The sequence below is a fragment of the Neopelma chrysocephalum genome, unplaced genomic scaffold (genome assembly GCF_003984885.1).
Source record: "Neopelma chrysocephalum unplaced genomic scaffold, ASM398488v2 Primary Assembly neopelma1_258, whole genome shotgun sequence".
NCBI classification, from domain to species: domain Eukaryota; kingdom Metazoa; phylum Chordata; class Aves; order Passeriformes; family Pipridae; genus Neopelma; species Neopelma chrysocephalum.
The window spans coordinates 61566-75013 of record NW_020897920.1 but is presented as its reverse complement, the minus strand read 5'-3'; the positions used below and the strand labels follow the sequence as shown (position 1 = coordinate 75013).

The window sequence follows — 13448 nt, the reverse complement described above, 5'->3', positions numbered from 1 at the left end:
CCTTTTACTCAGTGTCACTAAAAAGACAGGTGCAGGGGACAGGAATCTTGCAATGTCTATGAGGAGGAAGGTGAGAAACTGCATCTTTACAAATTTGCTGGGGAGAAAAAAAACCCCTGTTTTGAAACTTGATAGATATCGTCCTATTTACACTCTTCTTCCAATTCTACGTGAGACTGAGTTCAGAAGTTTTTGTTTTCCTGAACTGGGAGGACCATGGGGAAGGACAAGTCACCTGCTTCTCACTGTCTGTCTTTATGTAGTTTCCAAGGATTTACTCACGACCAGTTGCCTTTAGTGAACATCGGCCGGACGCTCCACGAGGAACCAAACATGTTGAGGGACTTGGAGAAGCAGTCGTTGTAGATGAGGCCTGTGTATGTGGAGAACAGCCCCATCAGCAGGATGATGTACCGACCACTGAACACCATGTTGAACATCTAGTGCAAAAACACAAAAGGAACAAAGAAGGTCCATGAGAACAGAGAAGGTCCCTCCTAAAGACAAACCAGGGAACTCAGTCTGTTGTAGGACTAACATCAGCTGTACAAACTGAGAGCCCAAAGTCTCTGTTTCCCCTTGGCAGGGATTAAAGGGAGCAAGAGTGAGCATGGCAGCAGAGAATCTGATAACCAGGATAAGCAGGCGGTGTGGTTGTCCACAGGGAACCTGGGATTAGCTGGAGAGGATAAACTGCACTGCACAGCCTGATGCAACCCCCAGCTGGCAGCGTGAGTTTGCAACCAGGCAGCACAGATCCTGTCAGCCTCCTCCATGATCTGCCAGTGTATCTCAACTCTAGCTCAGCTCCTGTCAGCCCTGAGCAAGCAAAACCCACCTTGAGCAGCAAATAGGAAGAATCCAGGAGATAGGATATATACATACAGAAATTGGGAGTTTTGCAGTGACTGAACCCCATTATGATCCAACTAAATTTGGGGTGATTTGTATACAGCAGCTTATCTACACTTGATAATTTCCTGCAGACAACAGAAAGGAATAATTTCCTATACATATCTGAAAGAAAAAACAAGGGAACCCAATACTATCATGAAACTACACTACTCAAGTCTGTGCTCCTCAGGCTTCCCAGCCTGTTCATGTGTTTCACAAATTCCAAAGGAGGAATAATGTGCATTGTCAACTCCAGGGGAAATGGATGGGAGTAAACCAAGCAGCAACTCTTTGTTTAAAATGCAAATCTCAGCATGATCTGCCACTTCACCTCATTGTCGCTCTTCTGGGACAGAATCCGGCTCTCCCTCAGCACCATCCAGACAGCAATCAGAGTCATCAGGATTCCATGGCCAAAATCCCCAAACATCACAGCAAACAGGAATGGGAAGGTGATGATGGTATAGGGTGCTGTAAGGGAAGAGAGATGACAGTCCCAGGGCACTGTGTGTGAGTCAGCCCAGATTCACCATGGTACAATTCAGGCAATTTAGCAATGAAATTCCACAGCTTCCCCTCTGCTTCTGAAAGCTGCTGAGTATCAGAAATTTCCACATGGGTCAGACAATACAGAGAAACATCATTACTAAAAAACTGAGGTGGATGTCTTGGACTGTTCCAAGTCTGAATTTACCTGGATTTATCTCCCGATATGTCCCAATGCCGTAAGCATCAACAATGTTTTGAAAGCCAGAGGTAAACTTATTTGTTTTGTTGTACGTGGGTGGGGTCTGGTTAGTTTGCATCCTGTTTAAAATAGATGGGACGGTGGATCCGCTGTGCTCCTGTTTGAAAAAAACCAAAGGGAAGATCAGCAAACCCACCCTTGGAGCACTGGAGGACAGTCTGACATGGCTTCTCCTGCTGGCATTTGGAAAACTGCAAGCTTGCACGCTTGCAGTGTGCTTGCACAATGAGACACTGGAGCAGCTGAGGAAGGCTGCCAGGATTCCACTGCTCTCCACTCTGTGTAGCAGGAGAAGCACTTGGAGTAAGGGTGAACATTCTCTGCGTAGGACAGACAAGGAAACCCATGAAAGAGTTCACTTGTTTTTTTAAAACAGCAAGTGAAAGGACTTCAAGACACTCAACTCTCTTGTCTATCTGAGCAGAGGGTGAGCTTGCCAACATCCTGGAGAGCTCCTGTATCCAGACATCAAGACTGCAGAGCACAGCCACGATAACTAAATGTACCAAAGGACTCACACACTGCAAAGTGTGTGATTCTATATTGTAGATTACAGGCAGATTTGGGGTTTGAGACTTTTTGGTTTTCCATTCTGAAACAAAATTTCTCATCCAACATGCTGAAAGGAAAAAAATGACATAAAGCAAATAATTTGGAAGTGGTTGGCGTGTTCCTCCACTCTAACAGGGTTTTTTTATCTGACTGTGCATGAATATTTTGCCAATTACTAGTGTTACTGTGTTTTTTAGACATAAACCTTTATGTTCTTATGTTAAAGTCCAGCATTCTCCTGAACTTAAACCTTTACACAACATATTTGTTACAACACTTATGTATAAATCATGATTATACATAATCATGATTTATGTATAAATCATGTTAAATAAACTGTCCTCTGGGAGGGCTGATTCCAGCAGCCCAAGGGGATGGTTTTTCAGAGGCTCACAATTTGGAAAAACCAATGAATCCATGCAGTGCTGCCACAGCTGACGGGAACAGCAGCTACTCACAGTGCCCCTCCTGAGAGCAAACTGGATGGAATCGAGGTCAGCAACAGGACACCAGACTTCAGCAATCAAGCACTTCTGTGTCACGTCGATGTTGCACAGGTTCAGGGTGTGGTAAATCGCCTTCATCTTCCTCACTTTGATGAACCAGACACGGATGTTTTTAGCAGCTGCCTGCAAAACCCTCTGGCGATGATCCTCTGTTTGGTTCAACACCTTTCAGAGAAGCAGGAAAAAGGTGAGGCCAGGTGCACAAACAAGACCAGCCTTACCCACAGAGGATGGACGATGAGCCCGCTCCCCTACCCCACGCACAGGCTGCCCCATGCCTGAAGTCCATGCTGTAATCCCCATGTTAATTAGTTCTGCTAAAGGGCCTAAACACTTTTTCCAGGGATGCTTTCTGATTACTTTCCTCCTCCAGCCCCAAGGTCAGTGGTTGTTTCAAACAATGAACTACGCCAAGGTCACAGGGAAAAATTACACCTCCACCCAGGTTAAAAGAGCAGAGAAGAGCTCTGCGAGTCAGGGGTTTGCTGCTTTGCAAAAACACACAAATTACCCTGAAAAACTTGTTTACTGAAGGGAAAAGGAGAAAGTGCTTCCTACTGAGGGTGTTTTCCAACTGGAACATATCGAACTCAGGCCAAGTCAGATTTCCAGAGTGGAAAGTCTTAGACTGCAGGGAAAGTGAGGACACAGAGCACATGCAGCTTTGAATCCTCCCAGTTACATTGGTTCTGAGTTCTTGTCTACTTTCAAATTGCTGAACAGCCGTGCTACACAACTCCCACCTTGAGACAGTTTCTGTATCAAGTAAGCAGGCCAAATTCAACTCTTTTTCCTTTTAATTTCTAACATAGTCTTAATTTTTGCCTCAAATCCCTTAAATCCTTCTGCATTATTACATACTGCCTTTCTTCCTTGAAGCAAGCACCAGGTATTTCAGAACTGGCACCCAGGAGATCTGGGTGCTGATTACTTTTTACCAACACTCAGGCTGCTGCACAAGAGATTAGTTGTAAAGCAGAAGCTCTTCAGGACAGCACAACGTGAAAATATGAAGACAGGCAGAAAAAAGAAGAGCTAAGTTAATGTTAGCATTGTTATCTCAGCTTGGAAAAACGTTTAAATGTTTTCAAAGTACTTGCAGATGAAACAGACAATTACACAACATGCTCTCAGAGCCTCAGCACACAGGATCTCCTCACACACTCATGTTCCTCTTTGCTCCTTGGTATGGAGTTCCCTGTACTTACTTGTATAGCATGAACTGCTCAGCCCTCCAGAAAGATCAAACCACCCCCTTCCAAATCCTGACACAGAAACAACTGAGCAGTCTCCAAACATCTCTCTTGCACTGCTGAGCTGCTGCTCTCAAGCTGCCTGGAGCTGAAAACAAGGTCATCTAATAGGGCCAAAATTCCTCCTGTGTTAATAGGATCCAGAGAAGTTTTCAGCTATATCACTAAATAAAAAAAGAAAGAAAGGGCATTGACCCCAGTTATTTTACCATCTGAAGATCATCAATTCTGGTATTGACACCAGAAGCCATTTCCTTCCGCTCCTGGGGTGTTTCTGGGCATGGATAGAGGGAGGCCCGGAACCTGGAAGACAGGGAAGCACTTCAGTGACAGAGATGGAAATAAGATCAATTGGTCAGGGCTGAGCCTGAGCTCAGAAATAAAGCCAGAAGCACCTTAAGAGAAGTTTCTGATCAGCAGAGACTGCCAAGCAGAGCTCCAGGCTCTAAATCACGGGAGTGCATAAGTTTGCTTTAGGTCAAAGAAAATGGAAGTGAGAGAGAATCTTCTGTTCCCTGTGCTCCCAGTGTCTCAGGGCACTGTCACAAGGCTGGCCAGCCAGTGCAGGGGATTGTTGTCTAGCAGCAGCTGCTGCTGGAAGCACTCACTGTTGTCTCCCCTGTGAGAACATCCCACTGATATCCCACACCAGGTCTGTCCCAGAGTTCAATACTCCCTTTGTTTTGGCATTCCCTAGCACAGCAGTTGTATACTTTGAGCATTACAGGCTGTGAAGTGGCAAGTTTGACTGTAAAATATGTTTCAGCTACTTATGGCACATTTCATTTGCTGTCACAACAATATGTGCTCCTGCAGCCACTGTGAAATAAGGAGTTGAGAAATATCAAGTCATGTCAATGTTAAAATAATTGAGAGCTGCCCAGCTGTCAGACTTTCATACCCTTCACAGATCTTCTTGACTCTGTTCTTCAGCTGGTCACCTTGGAAGAAGATGATAAACACAGACTTGTGCACATAATCCCCCTAGAACAGAGGAAAGAATTTAGAAATTAGCATGATAGCTAATTGCCAGAGCTCTCCTCTTCCTTCCACTGAGTCTGTACATCAGAGCTCAGATGTGCACAGTGGGTCAAGAATGTACCTGAGTAACACTGAAACAGTCACAAGGAGAGAGATTTTCTCACCCTCAGTACAGAATACCTGCATTGTATTTGTGTTGACTGAAGCAAAATGTCCCAGATAATCCATTATCGATTCTATGCAATACAATAAAAGGGAAAACCTGGGAAGATCTCCAAAAATAATGGAGATGCGATGAAATATTTATCAGCACTTAGTGCAGTCAGCTCATCTACAGAACCAAGCCAAAAGCTACAGAGTGAATGAAGATAAGACGAAGGGGAGTTTAACCACTCCCTTCCCAGGGAGGCCAGCAGCACATTCCTTGCACAGCTGTGTCCGTGGGGGCAGCCAGGGCCCCTTTCCTGCATTTGTTGACAAGTTATTGTTCTACCTAACTTAGGAAATTTTAACATAATGTTTCAAGAATAATTACATTAGGTGTAACCTCAATTTAAGGAAGTTCTGCACAATAAGAACAAAGTCTCTCTGAGCAGACAGATGATTCCACAGGTCAGCTACCAGTGGTCGGAGGGACAAGGGAACACATCAGCCTTTTGTGAGAAAGAGAGGTGTTACTGAGCTTCACCTCCTGGGTCTGTGTTCCAGGGCAGCCCCCATGCAGACCCCACATAACCTTTACTGGGTAAGAGCAAGGGTTCCCCAAGTTTGGGAAGTGCCCACTGGTTTGAGTGCAGAGGACACTGGATGTAAACCAGGCCCAATCACAATGTTTACATTTCTATCTTTACTAAATTTATACATATATATTTTATAATTATATAATATATAATTATAATTTTATGTAAGGAACTAAATTATTTCTGTTTTTACTAAAGCCAACAGTTCTCAGGTGGATGTTTAAATTATCGAGTAGCAAATTAGGAAAACAGGAAAAGTCCAAGTTCAGAGTAAATGAGCTTCAGATGTGACACACTGCCTGTGTCCCAAAGAGCCTCTTCCAAGGAGGATCACCAGTCACACAGAACTATATACAGGAGCTGCACTTGTAGTTTGGGCCAGAGAAGTCACTAGGACCTGCTGCAGTCCATGTTTTGAGTTGTTTCCCCCTTTTCAACAGCATTGCTATTTTTGTTTCACTAAAAAGGGAAAACATTTGTCACTGAAGCTCAGAGGCTGCAGGAGGTGCCGGGAAGCGACGTGACCCAAACATTTGCTGCAGCAGGGAGCTCAGAGGGACACAGGCTTCCATCTACAGACCCACAGCTGTTACACATCTGAGGCTTCTGCTGCTGCCCCCGACAGTCCCTGTTACCGTGACGGGATCCTCCAGTGGGTTCTCGATCTCGGCCTGGCGCAGGAACACGTTCCCGCGGCACACGCGCCACAACATGCGCTCGAACGTGGGGATGCGCTCGCGGTTGATCACACCAGCCACGAACCTGCCAGGGGACAGCACAGACATGAGCCTCACACCCAGCACACCACGGCAACTGGGGGGTCAGCATCGCATTTGAGAGCTACAAACAGCTTGTTTTAACGTAAGTTCTTTAAGCGAAACGGAAGGTCCTCTAAAAATACGGAGTAACACACAACAAACCAACTGCACAGGTTTTTTTTTTAACACAATGAAATCTTTTTTTTTTTTAAATAAACCACTGCTTATAGAAGGAACAAATGGATTTAGATATACAGTTTCTAGGCTCCATTTCCCAGGGGTTCTGGTGCATTGGCTGCAAGGGTTAGAGCAGCCACGGCTGCCAGGGATTGTGCCCTGGGCTCATGCTTCAGACCTCACCAGCCCAAACACCCACATCCAGATAAAGAATTAAACACACACAAGGAAGCCTGGAAGCAGCTGATAAAGAGGATATAGAACTATGCACTTATTTCAGAGCATTATGTGCTCACGGTAGTTATGACTTCCAACAAAGCTGTGAGAGCTCAGAAGGTCTCAAAAACAACCAGACAGATTTACATGGAACAAACTGGGATAATTCACTGGTGCAGAGAAACATGTGAAGCATAAACATGAACTGGGAAGTTAATGTTGATAGGACAAGAGCAGAGAGCAACAGCTGGTTTTAGATCAGTTTTCATCTGCTTGGGGTGGAAAGTTCCACAGCTGTGATCAAATCATTGCTGATTCCAGAGGCTCATAATCCCTAATCCAACAACCCCAATGCCAGGTCATAGCCCAAACTGCCATTACCCAAGTCGGAGTGGGGCACCTCTTCCCATCTCGCTCGGCTCCAGCAGTGAAGAGGATTCTTCCAACAGGTCTGGATCCGCCATCTGCTGATGATGCAATTCAGCCTGAATTCACAAATCAATTAATATCTAATGAAACCAGTTAGTGGCATGCAGGGAATGAGGAGCCAGGAGACAGTTGGGGGAGACAAAGAAAGAAAAGAAGGAAGAAAAGAAAGAACAAACATAGGACCGCAAAAAGAGGAACGAGATGACAGAAAAGACAGCAAGAATTACACATGGAAGGAGAAAAACAAGAGGAAAAGTGAAATGGCTCAGCAGGGCTTCCATACAAGAAAGGTTTGAGGATTGTTGCAACAAAGGGGTTGGGGGATATATAAGTCTGAAGAAAGGCAGAATTTAAAAAAAAATTCAGGTCTTAAGTACAAGTGATGTTCCCAAGAACCATTTTTAATGGCACAAACCAAAGAAACACACTTGACTCTCATATTTCCCCAGATATTAAATTAATTTATCCTTATTCACCGTATGTCTCACCACCAGACACACCAGATGGGTTGCTTAGGGCAGGCTGGTGATGTGTCTCTTGGACAGCCAGGCACTAAAACAGGACAGTTTTACACTGTCCTTCACTGCAACTCATTTGCATGCTTAAATTCTTAGGAATACAGCTTGTAAGTGTCAGCAATTCAGGTCGAGGATGCTCAAATCACATCACTCTTAACGCACCGTCTTCACACTTGTTCAACCCCGCCTCACACTTAGTTTTACCTCTGCAGCTTATATAATGAAATGCCAAAAATTACAGTTCCTGAGCACGACCAGAGGGCCCAAGTCTACCCTCTGTGGTACACAGGAGGTCTTCCCCATAGAGCCATCAAGGGAAGTTGCTGAAACACAGTGGAAGACCCAAGGCCACGCCAGATGCACACACACAGTGCAGCCTTGCAAAAGTGCAGTGACTCAGCCCCAGCTTCTCTATTTGGGCCACAGTTGCGTCAGAGTTTTAGTGAAAACGTCTCCAACACTTTACTTGTTTGGTAAATAAAAGTGTTTGCCATATACAAGAGTTTTTGCAAGGCTGACACCCAATGCAGCTCAATTGTTTGTACAAACACTAGCTGCAGCTTACCCACGCCACACAAGGGAAGGGAGCCCTTCATTCAGCTTGGAAAGGCAACACGAGGAACTCCTGGTCCTTTCAACTTTAAGGCAACTTGTTGCAACATCAAAAACTGAATGAGAATTTTGTTTCGTAGAGAACACAACCAAAATAAGAAAGTTTGGTACCCCAAAAAGAAACACACAGACCAAACATCCTGGTGATTGTTTGACATCTCAATTTCAGGACACTGAGGAACAGTTAAGTTACAATTTTAAGAGGCTTGTATTGTATTTACAGTCATCAAGACGCTGTCTGATAATTTTTTGTGAAGTGTACCATGTTTTAGCAGATGAAACATGAAAAAGGAAGGACAGCACACGTGACAACTTTGGATCCGCCCCACCTGAGAGAATTTGTTATAAATGTTTAACGTTACCTTGGTCCCTTTGGGCTATGTGTCCTTTATTCAGGACAAGTCCTGCTTAGAGGGGATGGAATTACAAAACAAAACAGTTTAGAATAAATGTAGGTTAGACCAGTTTTACTAAAATACTGAGACTATGTGCAAATGGAAGAACTATTCAGCTCCAATGCAGGAAAACAGGATTCTGGGAAATTTACTTTGAATATGAGTTTTTGCCAGCACCAAATAAAATGTCAGAGTTATTGTGGAGAGCTTTTACTACATCAGGTCATTCAGGATTGGAATTCCCCTACATTTCCATGCCAGTAATCAAGAAGCAGAGCTTTCCCTATTGAACATTTTTAAATTGCTTATTGTTCCCCTGATCAGTACCCAGATCAGCACCCTTAATCTCAGAAGTGGTTCATTTTCCCCATTTCTTGATTCCAGTCCTGCCCTGTAACAGCTCTGGATGCCCAACACAACCCAATACAATTCAAGCCCCTTCCAGGTCACAAAGAGAACAAAAATCAATGTTCACAAGAACTTAAAAGGAGTCATGTCACCATCTAACAATTAACCCAGAGCCAGACAGAAGTGACAGATGCAAAGCAGATAGAGAAAAGCAGATGGCAGAAGAGTTAGAGGGAGGAGGAGGGGACTGCATGCCATTAACCGTTACTTTTCCAGTCTTCTTTTACGCTCACACTCAAGGAAAAGCTCTCAGAGAAATCTCTCCAGCTCATACTGTTCTTCATAAGCAAAGACAAGAAGACTGAGAAAAGGAGCATAATCATCAACATGGTGTGTTGGAACAAGAAATGGCTTCTTGGGCTGGAATGGTCACAGGAAGAACAGGGGAACATTTTGCCACCCACCCTCCCGCCGTGCTCAAACTCCAGAGAGGAAACACCAAGCATGAAGGAATTTGGAGAGCCAGCCATTTCTTGTGCAACTCATTACTATGAATAACACAATCTTAATTACAACTCATTGAAGTCTTCAAGTGTTGAAGGTGCTGAGCAATGGCAGTCTGGGGAAAGGGAGCACTGGCCACTCTGGGATGGTGAGCAGAAGCACCAGGCACACGCCCTGGGCTGCTCAGGGCTCTCACTTGCCTGTTTGCTGAGCACAGTGTGAACTGAGACAGGTTTAAATTGTCCACACTTATGTTCTACTGAACATCACCCATGAGCTGTTCAGCTTGCTTTTACATAGAGCAGCACATGTTTTTTGGTATATTTTATTACTAGAGAAAACCTTATCAAAGAGGAGCAGAACATATCTAAGCTCTCTGTGGCCGGTTCATGTAAGGCTGCCATGAGCTCCCTTCCGTGGGTGACCTGACATGGACTGTTCAGAAAATTGATTTTCATCTTTAAACTTAGTATGGTCAAACTGCACTTGAAGAAAAGCAGTGGGCAGCTCTCACCAGAGAGGACAGTAATTAACAAGGCCAGGTTGGATGGGGCTTGGAGCAACCTGGTCTAGTGGAAGGTGTCCCTGCCCACAGGAGGGGGTGGAAGGAGAAGAGCTCTAAGGTCCCTCCCAATCCAAAGAATGAATGGGATTCATTCTTGATATAAAAGTGCTCAGCATCAGCTGTACCGGATTTTACTTAATATTCAGAACAGGCAGTAGCACCTTAACACAGCAAAGTAATAAATTATCAGGTTAATACAAGTGTCCCTTGGACAAACAGGCAGTGAACATTCAACACTCGAAGACGACGTTTTTTTTGTACTGAAATCAACCCCACGACCCATCAACCCTCACACCAGCAGCAGTATCTGTGTCAGCAGTGACTACGACTGGTGGTGGCACAGGACCAACCCTGGTGGCTGAACAGGCAGCATCTTGTGCCAAAACACCAAAAAACAAACTGTTAGATCAACGGCCTGAAGTGTGCAGGAGCCCAGCTCCGCTCGACAACAGCCCTCGTAAACACCAGGAGCCACTTCTGCCAAGAACTCTTTGATCAAATCCTGGAATCAGAGGAAACAGGACAACTATTCGGCAAAAACGTGTCCTGAAAAACACACAGGAGCTCTCTGAGAAGACTGCCTACACAAGGAAGGGTTGTGTCTTCTCCCAAGCAGGATTTATGTCGATGCCATGAATGACATCGCAGAAGCTCCTCTCAGGTCCAGTGAAAGCTGCCAGTTCCTGGTCCAGCTGATAACTGACAAAATGTCAAAGACTTTAAATGGCAGCTTTGCTCTGGAACTGACCTCTGAAACCTTCAGGGTTTGATCAAAGGCTCAATCAATTAATTAATCTATTACTTCAGAGGACTTTATATTATGACCCTGATTAGTCTCCACATAACAGTTCAAAGGCTGAAGACAAATTCAGCTTGATTGTAACTCCTCTGCACGTGCACCAAAGAGACTCCAACCCACTTGGGACAGTATGCACTGTAGCACCAAATTTTGGGGCTGTTGATGTGCTCTAAAAATGCTCATGTCTTAACTATTTTACACAATTTTTAAACAAATCATTGCTTAACTAGAACAAACCCAAACCAGCATTGTAGGAGGTAAGTCATGGGTAGCTGGGTGTTCTGCATGAAAAATGGAAAACAATTTGAGAAGCTTTCTTAAACAAAGCATAAAATGATGCTGCTACCCAAAACAGCAACTGAAATATATCTGAGAATAAAAATGGTAATTTCTAGGAGAAGAACCAGCTCCCCAAGTGTTAACCCCCCCACGGTATTCTGACCTCATCAAAAAACTGCTGAGTTTTACGCAGTATAAATTTTAATTCTGTCAGCTCCAAGAAGTTTTTCTTCAGAGCCTCCTGGTTGGTGTTGATTTCTTTAAGCTCGTTTTCAATCTTCTCAAAGTTTGCCTGCAAGATGTGAAAAAGAGAAGGAAAAGGGGCTTAAAGCAATTCGATAAATAAGTGCTGTTCAGTCTAGCAACACATGGAAGCAGATGAAATACTTCACATCCCCACCCTAATTTCTATGGAATTACAGGTGTGTCTCCACAGTGCTGTGGCACAGATCCAGATTTGCCACATTCTTTTCAGGCAACTGCAGACTTCTCACACTCAGCCAGTCCTTTACGGACTGGATTGATGCAGTTTCTTCAAATCATTAAAACCCTGATAAACTTTATGACCCACCACCATAAATCATGTAGTTCCAGCAGGTTTTGGCTCATTCTGACAGTGAAATTCCTATTAAGTATTTTCACTTCTGCTTGGATAAACACAGAAGCAGCACAGTGTTGTGAGTCACACCCAGCCCATGTGAGGTGGCAGAGCCACATCCAGGGCCAGCTGGGGACTGAGCCAATGCCCCTCTGCTGCTGAGCTCTGCAGGCATCAACCCATAGGGATAATTTTCCCTGTTTCCATTCTGAGTGAAACACTAGTTTGAGTCTTAACACATCATTACCTCCAGGTCAATCATGTCACGTGGAAAAGGCACCTCTGGGTTTTCGCCAGTGTCCATGATAGGAATATTAGCTTTTTTAATCTCCTTCTCCACAAACCCTGGGGAGACAGCATTGACAGTGTTAACCACAGACAGTCCAGTGTCACCCCAACCTGCACCTGGCCCCATCAGCAGCTGAGAGTCCTTTCACCTCCTATTCCAAGACTGTCTGACTTGGTCAGAGTTACCTTTCCAGGAGGTGAATCCCGTGCCCTCACCCCTCTCTGCTCTGTTCCTAACGCTGCCCTGCAGCTTCTGCGCGCCTTGATTGGCTTATCAGCAAAAACTGCAGACTCAGAGCCCCATCAGCCCCGGGGGAACGTACGGAGCTTGCGGTCCATCTCCTCACACCTCCGGACCTCATTGACGAATTTTCGGTGGAACACGTTCACATCGGGGTTCAGCTGCGGGGAGAGACGCGGGGTCAGCGCCCCCCCCCGCCGCCCGGGGGGGTTCGGCGCTGCGGACACGGGGGCGGGGGCAGGTGGAGCCCCCGATCCCGCGGGGCTCCCGGGGGGTCCCGATCCCCCCCGTCCGCCGGGGCCCGCGGGGACACTCACGTCGCGGAACTGGACTTTGCCCAGCTCGCCCAGCTCGCTGACACAGCAGTACGCGGCCTCGGACTGCAGGAACAGCTGGGCCAGGGTCATCTCCTCGCTGCGGAACAGCTCCCCCATGGCGGCACCGCTCCCGCCGCGGCCTCTGCGGAAAACGGCCGTGAGAACCGGGCCGGGGGCAGCGACCGGGGCCTCCGCGCCGACCCGTCACGGCCCGGCGGTCCCCAAACCGTCCCTTCCCGTCCCGTTCCCGCTCCCCGTTCCCGGTACCCGCCGCCGCCGCTCCCGCTGCCCCGCGCCGGGACCCGCCCGTGACGTCACCGCCTGCGCGCCGCGGCGTCACGCGCACGTCTCCTGGCGACGGCGCGCGGGGGACCCGCCCCGGAAGTGACGAAGTGAGGGGCGGGAGGGGGCGGGTTCGGGCCACAACAGTGGTGACGTCATTGTCTTATGTGACGTCATGTGTGATATGGTGACATCGCGTGTATCTCGATGACGCCACGGGGAGCGCGCACAAGGCCGCGGCCTGGCCTCTCCTCTCTCCCTCCATGAGGCCCCGGGAGAGGCCCTGAGCAGGGACAGTGAGGGCAAGGAGCAGCCCCAGGGCCCTCTGGGGTGCATGGGGAGCAGCTGGGGCTGCTCTGCTGGCACAGATCGACCCCGAGCAGAGCCTCCAGAGCGCAGGCTGCAGATTCCCACCTGTTGGCTGCTCCTGGCATGTCCCTGTGGCAGA

The 13448-nt window shown here is 46.6% G+C and overlaps 1 protein-coding gene across 8 annotated transcripts in view; it reads right to left on the bottom strand.

Annotated features, from left to right (window-relative positions):
• ATP6V0A1 (ATPase H+ transporting V0 subunit a1) overlaps positions 1–13046 on the bottom strand; it is a 39182-nt gene extending 26136 nt beyond the window's left edge. For 3 of the 8 annotated variants that reach the window (XR_003537412.1, XM_027704185.1, XM_027704187.1), the window contains exons 1-13: positions 12986–13045; positions 12719–12860; positions 12484–12562; positions 12120–12217; positions 11438–11566; positions 7207–7310; positions 6310–6436; positions 4855–4937; positions 4163–4256; positions 2653–2865; positions 1589–1739; positions 1226–1365; positions 283–440 (exon numbers count right to left, since the gene is read on the bottom strand). Coding sequence is in view for 7 of the 8 variants with exons in the window: in XM_027704185.1 (XP_027559986.1) it covers positions 283–440; positions 1226–1365; positions 1589–1739; positions 2653–2865; positions 4163–4256; positions 4855–4937; positions 6310–6436; positions 7207–7310; positions 11438–11566; positions 12120–12217; positions 12484–12562; positions 12719–12835 (1493 nt within the window). In the remaining variant the exon portion in view is untranslated. Of the gene's footprint in view, positions 1–282; positions 441–1225; positions 1366–1588; positions 1740–2652; positions 2866–4162; positions 4257–4854; positions 4938–6309; positions 6437–7206; positions 7311–11437; positions 11567–12119; positions 12218–12483; positions 12563–12718; positions 12947–12985 lie in introns of those variants that run through there. The other 5 variants (XM_027704192.1, XM_027704191.1, XM_027704188.1 and 2 more) reach the window with 3 other exon arrangements.
• Positions 13047–13448: the final 402 nt, after the last annotated feature.